This window comes from Morone saxatilis, unplaced genomic scaffold (genome assembly GCF_004916995.1).
Source record: "Morone saxatilis isolate NCDOM2014 unplaced genomic scaffold, NCSU_SB_2.0 Contig11, whole genome shotgun sequence".
In the NCBI taxonomy this organism is placed as follows: Eukaryota; Metazoa; Chordata; class Actinopteri; family Moronidae; genus Morone; species Morone saxatilis.
Window position 1 is genome coordinate 26,859,903 of NW_023339663.1, and position 8,651 is coordinate 26,868,553.

Here is an 8,651-nt window from a genome sequence, read left to right on the forward strand (position 1 = left end):
GTAGTGAATGTCAATGTAGCATTTTTTAATTGTCAGCAGAAGTGGCAACACGTCATACAACAGGGATGGGGATTTCCGAGGTGCTGAAACTGCTGCTTTGTTTTCCACTTGTACAAATGTATATCAAACTACATCTAAACCACTAGCTGAGGAAGAATTTACTACATGAGCCGAGGCTTAAATATTGAGGTCTTGAACCAGTAACCAACGACATACCCATTCTGTAAGTCCTTTAGCCTTAGATCGGATCCATTGAGATGTCTATGTAGACAACTTATTATGGTGAAAATAACAGGGACTGCCTGTCTGCTGTCCCATTAACCCTAAGGATTTCAAAGTGACAGATTTATATATAAATACACATTTAATGGTGCAATTGCTTATTATTGCTTACAAACACAAGAATGGAACAGATATAGAACGGATACCATTGCATTCATGAAGTGCAACCACTGTGTGTGTTATTTGTGAACGTGTGTGTGTGTGTGTGTGCCTGACGGAAACTTACAGTAACAACAATCCCATATTAGTTAATGAATTGTGAGGCTATAGTCATTTTATGACACATAATTGTGGTTTTAAATCTCATGTCTTATCAGCACTTCCCAGTCATATTCAGATTATGTGTGTGTGTGTGTGTTTGTGTGCGTGTAGGTGTGTGTGTGTGTGTGTGTGTGTGGGTGGTCACCTTGCTGTGGTGGAGCTATAAAACAGAGGGGGGAGGGTCATGTTTGCTGGCGTCCGCCTCAGGCTCTTTCTCTGCTCCCTCCCCACTTCCACCTCCATCCGTCCGGTAGATAAGAGCATTGTAGTGGTCAGCTCTGTCAAGTCAGCCACAGGAAGACAAGACAATCCCGGAATAACATTTCAAAATAAAAGGCAAAAGTGGTGTGAGCACTTCTGGGAAGAAACCTATTTTATTTTTGTTATTATTATTGTTATTGTTGCCATTATTATTATTATTAAAGATATGTGTTTTGCAGTTTAATTACCCCTTGCTGCCAATGTCAAATGTTATCAAATTGATCAAATAAGCTAATATATCTCTTCCATGAGGTCTCATAAACATGTATTAGTGTTTAACTGTTTATAGTCTATATGCTGTTAATGGGACAATATCTGAGAAGGAAAAATGAGACCGGATTTTAACTGGAGAAAATTATTATTATTAGTGTAGCATAGATGCCTGTTTGTGTTATCTCCATTTTTATTACAATCAAGGCAGACTACCTTCCTTTTATTTTGAAAGTCACGACAGGGGCACCTCCGCCCCGTGCTGTCCGGCTTGACGATGGCATCTCCACGTTAGGTAGGCTACCGAAACACCACAAACAGACCACTGTTCGTCCTGCACCGGCGGGGACACAACACACAGCCACTGACTCAGTCGGGACATGACTGATAGCAACTAGCTGAGTACCGGCTCCCAAGAAGATTTTTGCTGGGAAAAGGGAAAAACTGGATATAGAGGGCAAAATCCCGTCAAACCATTTTTTTTCTTTCTTTTTTTCTTTTTTTAAAAAGAGGTCGCGATCTAAAACAGCCGTGTTTGCTTTCCCAGCTACCGTCACTTGATGATACCACTGAAGGAGTCGGTCAAGTGCGGTGAACTTTGGGCTTATTATTTGGCTGTTGTAGTGGTTAGTGGTTTGCAACTTTCTCAGGGTACATTTAACTGCACTTCATTGGGCATTGTTATCACGAGAGGGTGTTGTTAAGTTGAACATGTTGGCAGTAAATGATTTACTAAAGCAGTTCTGCGGCAGTCCCGCTTTGCTGATAGCAGGCATTGCTGCAGGCACTGAGGCTCTTTTGTAAAGTGCACTTTCAAGGTTACTTATTAGGCAGCGACTTTGATGTGGATTAAATGAGACGTGCGCTCTCGTGGGTAACCCCAGCTGTAATAGAGCACAGTAGAGCAAGGTGAGGCGGTCTGTCAGCGGTGCAAAATACAAGTAAAAACTTCTAGGAGAAAGCTATATGGACATATATTGGCTCTCGTATGAGTGAAGACAACTTACCGACATTTATGGGGGGTCAGTGTGTAATGCGGCTCTGACTGTAAATCTGAAATGGAGCTCTGTTCCAGGATGCAAGTGCACTGTTGAAGACTGCTGTAGCGTTCTTGCTAGGGGGTAATTCACTGCAGTTTTTATTACGACTTTTACTGCACAAACTAACAATATTAGGACTAAAAACCAGTCAAAGACAAAGTAATACACCGTAGAGAGTGAACCACCAGCAACACCGACTGATTCCCCTCGCGCCCAGACCATGGCATCCACCTCGCGGAACAGCTGCTTCTGGTTGCTCTGGAGACGGACCTTCCTCGCGCTGTCCATGTGTGCGCTGGGGGCGCGTGGAGCGGAGGATGCCAGCCCCTTCAACGCAGAGGTAAAACACACAGCGGCGTTTTCACCGGCGATAACCCCCACTAAACAATGCAATTACTAACTAGCTGCGATGAAACCAGAAGCAGCAGAGGTTAGAGACGACTTTAAAGCCCGATATAAACAATTTTAGCAATGAAAATGACCAAAAGCCATGATGCCAAGCGGCGTTTTGCTTCCACAAAAAAAAAAAAAACACGGGTTCACTATCACAAACAATACAATTTGACATGTTCTTTGCTCAGGTCATATAGGTAACCACAGCTTCTCAAATGTCATAGGCCTACCTCTGTTAACCAATACTGTAACAGAAGCTTCAAACACGACCCAGCCAATCTGAATTAATGCAGAACTGTCCAGTGCACAACATCTAGTTTTGTTCTGGTACTAATGTCAATTACATTATTATTATCATAGACTAACCTCAACACACTCTTATTTTCCCATGTCCCATTATGCTGGTGTACACAAATAAACCCTTACCCTGGACAGTGACACTGTAACAGGCTTAACTGGAGTTTGTGTGGACTTGAATGCTTTGACACTGCAGTCTTTAAGGTTACAAGGGTTTCAGAGTCCTTCCTGCCCGGACCTACTCTCTCTTTTGACCGTTCCCATCTATAAGGTATTTTCGCCCAGAGGGACCTCCGCCTCTTTCAGTAATTGGAGATGCTTCAGTCAAGACGTTTTGTTCTTCTGGGCACCCCCATGGAATCCAGTTCTTAAGCCTTAGGTGAATGGGCAAACACACACAAAAACAAAGCATCTTACTCATGCCGGCTCTACACCTATAAGATGGGTGCTGATGGGTGGTGGAGTGTGTGTGGTTTGCACAGACAGACTGACAGACAGACAGAGAGACCGCCCGGTCATTAGAGGTGAGCTTGCATTACCAAACTCAGTGACCAGGGGGTCTGGTTGTCAGTCTGTCAGGTTACAACACATTCTGATTAACATAGCTGTGGTGTGTGTGTGTGTGTGTGTGTGTGTGCAGGTGTGTGCTAATGTATCTGACTTGAGACAAGAGACGGAGGGTTTACACAACGTGTGGACTGATGAGAAATTCCTAAGCACTTGTTGCTAAATATGTGTGTGTGTGTGTGTGTGTGTGTGTCAGCTGAAATAATAACAATTGCGTTACCCAAGCATAGATCTCTGAAAGCAAGTAGAAGAGAAGTTCTATTTTTTTTGAAAGCGTTTTAGTATAATAAGTTGGCACGCTGTTGTCTGCATTAAAAGTGAGATTATGAAAGTGTCAGGACTGCCTTTACTTTGGGCTCAGAATTGTTTTCAGGTAGTTTTTAGAACATTTATATGATGATATGCTGAATCCATATGATCAGGATGCTTGTGCCATGCCATATCAGCTGTGACCGAAGCCTGTGAGGTGACCAGTCGTTTCCCAAATGTTAGGAATAGCACAGTAAACGGTAGGGTTGCGTTAGCCTGGGAGGAAATTGTAATTAAAACCGGTCGCTTGTAGCTCTCCACCTGACCAGTTCAGATGATTTTAACTTGTAGCAGCGACTGTTTGCATTGATAGCTGAGCTTCAAATCTGCAGTGCTGCTCCGACAAACATGGCAAACGTGGAGGCTTGTATCTGTTTGATTTAAAAGATTTTAAAGCTTGCTAGTCACTTGAGGACTTAAAGAAGTCACGCTGTTCGTTTAGTGACGCCAGTCTCCATGACCTGCCCACAAATCTTTATGGTAGACCCCGTGTTTACGAAATCACCGATGGCGACACGGTGTCTTTGTGGTTGATGAATGTTTCCCAGGTGTCTGAGAAGAACATTTGTTGTCATTCACAACAGCCATAATAGTTATAGAAATGTTTATGTTTGAACAGAAAATAGGCTGAAATTTCAGTAAAGCACATACTGGGCTCTACAGTCTGAACTAAAGGACAGGTAAGGCAGGACTTGATCGACATATTTGTTTCATAGCAGCCTGTATCTGTAAAACAAAACCCAGACTATGTTGCAATGTGTTGAAACTACATTATACACCTAGTCTACAGTTTATCCACATACTGAAACAGATTGTCTAGAGTTCGATCCGATCCTCACTCTTCAGATGTAGTGTTTAGCAGTTGGTCTGAGATCTCAACTCCTACTCTGTCTGGACAAAAAGGATGAAGTGGGAGGGTAGAAGAAGAAAGGAATAGAGAGGGATCAGGGGCAGGGCAGGAATCTGAGAAGTTTCGATTGAAAAAGGGAAATGTCACAGCCAACAGCCAGGAGAGCTCAGTCATGGAGTTACTTATGAAAGAGAAACAAAGACGAGGGAGAACGTTGACAGGGATAGTAGCGGCCAGTCTCAGCTGTGCAGCATGTGATGGCTGAATGTGACAGCTGTTTTCTAACTGGGACACACACACACACACACACACACACAGTGCACAGGCATGCTGGGCCTGGGACTCCAAGGCATCTTTGGAAATACAATGGACCCTCTTGTCTGAAGAGAGAGAGCTGTGAGAGAAAACCTGTGAATAGGAGAGAAAGAGGATGAGAGAGCACCGAGAGAAGCATGGACATGATAAGACAGGCTGTATGGAGAGAAGGCAAAAAGTGTGCAACAGCAGTTTGTGGCTAAAGCAGAGTAAGAGCAGCGAGCAGCGGGGTAATCAGGGACTTATTGCGGCGCATAACTAGAGAACTTCCTCAATCCGTATCCTCCTTGTATCCATTTAATCTGCAGCGTGCCGTCTCTTCACATTCCAGCCACTTCCCCCCTGCTCCCCTGTGATTGGCTATCACCGTGCCCACAAAGACTCCCATTGCTACAGTGATGGGGACTAGGCCGGGGAATGCCACAAGATGGGAACTATCTGAACTATTTATTTATATGCTTTGCAAAATCTCGCACGTTTGAGATTTTTGCATAACATATAAATAAATAGTGATATAATATATAAATATAATAAAAAGAAGCATCTGTTTGCCTCTCTCACCCCATGTGTGTTCACCAAATGTTCAAAGTTGGACAAATGAAATTCTCTTCCTCCTGTCTGTCTGTGCCTCTTTGTTTCTCACTGCTCCATTTACTTATCCATCCTCTTGGTAGGACTTTGGGGGGGTAAGATATGGCAGCAGACCAAGCCTCGGAATAAAAGCTCTGTTAGTATCTTGGCTGACATTGTGGTGGACACACACACACACACACACACACACGCACACACACACTCCTGGCAGGTTTTACAACTCCTTGTATATTGCTGGGTCTGGTTTTGGCAGGTAAGCTCAAGGACTCTTTGAAAGACCATTTAATAGACGGTATTCGCACGCACCCACACACACACATACACGAGCACTCCCTTATTCCTCCTGTTGTCTAAGACGTGTTTTGTATTCAGCCCAGCTGATGAGGGAAGGTGAGTGGGCAGACTGAAGTGCTTTACTGTTTTAGACGATGGGGGTTGCAGGGGTTCATATGCCTCCATACATCTTCCCAACAGGACTGCAGCTCTGCCCTTGCACCCGACTACAGTCTGTTGTAAAATATTTGCTAGGAAGGGACAGAGAAAGACTGCGTAGAGGCAACATAGGATACCCGGATACACACAAAGACACAAACATCAACAGACATGAAGGCATTTCCCTTTTTGCCCATGTCACTGCAGCAGTGACAACCATGTGGAGGTGCTGATCACAGAGGAGCAGAGAGGATGTGGCTGGAATAAGGAAAGATGCTTGTTGGAGATTACACGGAACAATAGCTTGGGTTTTTTTTTTTGCTTATTGAATTCTGAATGGGAATTGCAATCTACCCGCTTTTCCCCCCGAGTGTCTTTGTGGTTGGATGACGTTAGTGGGTGGATTACAGCAAGTGCTTCGTTTTTATCTCAGGCAGCATGAAATATGAACAGCATTAGCTGTCAGGAAACAACAATCAATACAGCTCATTACTAATCAGCTCTTAGAAGACTTTTTGTCTCTTGTGGACATGTTTTTTGTCATTTAGGAAATTCATCTATTTTCTTCAACTGGTGATGGAGTCTAGACAAGTGGAAAGACCCTTTTTTTAACAGTTGAATGCATGTACAGCTGTCGCGATGAAATGAAACCCTTCTGTTAGGTGCTGTCTGAGTATTTGATATTAAATATTTGGCCATTTACTAAAACCCTCCCCCAAACAGCGTCCAATCATAGCCTAGCAACTGGCTTTGGATTCCTTGACATGCCAAAGTGCAGTGCGTGGGGTTGTAGGAAGAGCGATACTCTTCATCTAAAGAATGTAAAGGGTGCTGTCTTTTATATAAACCAAGAACACAGAGCAAAAGCCAAAGAAATGTATGAATCAGCACGTTTTTCTGCATTAACATAAGCTCCAACTCATTACCTGGGATAGCTTTATACGGTGGCCCTGCCCAGCAGATTAACAGAGCACAAGCAAAGAGACAAAACACAGGCAAAATAAGGAAAAGGCTGCAAAAAGAGGAAACATAGTCAAATACAGAAAGCTAGTAGCACAGATAGAAACAGACACTGTTTACAGGGGACACTAACTACGTGAGACACACCTGTTGTTGCCATGGTCTGTGACTCATGAAGTTATATAAATGGGCTATCCATAAGCGGTGTTGGAAAATTAGCTAAATTACACATTTTTTGACAGGTGTGGCAACAGTAACTAAGGGGGGGGGGCTTAGTTATCAGTTAATTGTGTTATTCTGATGTTGTCAGTGGTGTGCACTTAGTTATTGTGTAACAGTGAGATGTATGAGGTTATTTCAGATAAAAAGAGTGTTTTGCGAAACCTGCCACCTGTTTCCCTCGCCTCGACTGTATGTGTGTGTGTGTGTGTGTGTGTGTGTGCGTGCGCGTGAGAGAGAGTATTTAGATAGTGTTTCAGGAAGGGCATGTTTGTGTTTGAGAGAGAAAGGGGGAGTGTGTGTAGTTGTGTGTGTTTGAAGCTTTCTTATCTAAAGGCAGAGGTGGGTCAGGGTCACGTCCAGTTCAGCCCTCTCTGTCTCTTCCTGCTCCTACACACTCACAGAGCTGATACAGCCAGTGCATACACTGCCAGAAAGAGGACGATAAAGATGAGACACAGAGAGGGAAAAATGGTAAAGTAATAGTATTTATTTATGTTATTTGGATATTTCCTCCAAAGTCCAGCAACAACTGTATGGACACACGTGCATGTGTGAACACTCTCATGGCAGATAATATGGCCTTCATAACTGATGGAATAACAATACAAAGCTCCCCATATAGCAGGCTGTCTTTACAAATGTGTTTGGAGATACAACAGGTTTTGAAGGTTTCAGCTCCTCAGGCCAAGTGCTCCAAAGCCTGAGGGCTCAAACGCTTGCGGTTTTCAACCTTTCACCCTCCCGATGGCCAGTGGATAGACTCTAAAGACACGAAGTCTCAGGTGCAGAATAACAAAGAATTTTGCCTCACTGCACTGTGTCTTTGAGTTACACATGTTTTCACTGAGGGAGTTTGAATTTGAAGAAATGACTGGCACTGACTTCATTCCATTTTTTGGCAAGTGAGCTCACTGTCTGTTGTGCACGGTCTCCTGCAGTTTTTTTTTACTGCTGTCAGAAAAGCTTAATATGATTTTATGATATAAAACTTTAACCTTCAGGGAGAAAGAGATGGGGGGCTACTTTAACAAAGGCCATGTATTTATTGGGCGACAGTAGTCATCAACTACCTTAATTGATCACAAAGTATGAGATGCCATCAGGATCTGTCAGACTCAGCTCAGCAGCTGACAGTGATTGATCGATCTGGCATTATGCATTTACTTCAGGAGAATTAATCACAGCAGCACTGGAAGGACTGATGTAATGGTGGAGGAAGGACACAACTGAGGCAAAATATCATTTTTCTCCAGCTGGGAATGTTGGAGGTGAAGTGACGTTGAGGTTTGATACCACCAGCTGGTCTAGTATTTTTAATGTCGATAATATCAACAAAGAGGAGCACAGGTCCACACTTTTGGCCCTTTGACCTTTTTCTTACATCCAGTCATTTTGAAGTTGTGCAGACAGTGCAGTCCACTCAGGCAGAGGGTGAACAGAGTAAATCAAGAAAGGTCTGGAAACCATTTTCAATTAGTTTTCATTGGACTGTGGGGACATTTTGTTTGTGTTAGACACACGTAGAGCAAATAAACCCCTTTCTGGGCGGGTGGCTACTTACTCCACTAACCAGTTTCGTCGGCAGTATCATGTGTGACCACAGTATTTCATATTTATAAGATGTGTGTACTGTACGTGTGTGTGTGAGAGAGAAAGATAGA

The 8,651-nt window shown here is 43.4% G+C and overlaps 1 protein-coding gene across 1 annotated transcript in view; it reads left to right on the forward strand.

Annotated features, from left to right (window-relative positions):
- The first annotated feature begins 1,323 nt into the window (after positions 1–1,323).
- The window catches only part of mmp15b (matrix metallopeptidase 15b), a 28,862-nt gene continuing 21,534 nt past the window's right edge, over positions 1,324–8,651 (forward strand). Inside the window, exon 1 of the mRNA XM_035682343.1 lies at positions 1,324–2,394. Within this exon, the coding sequence (XP_035538236.1) occupies positions 2,275–2,394 (120 nt within the window). The 5' untranslated portion in view covers positions 1,324–2,274. The remainder of the gene's footprint in view (positions 2,395–8,651) is intronic.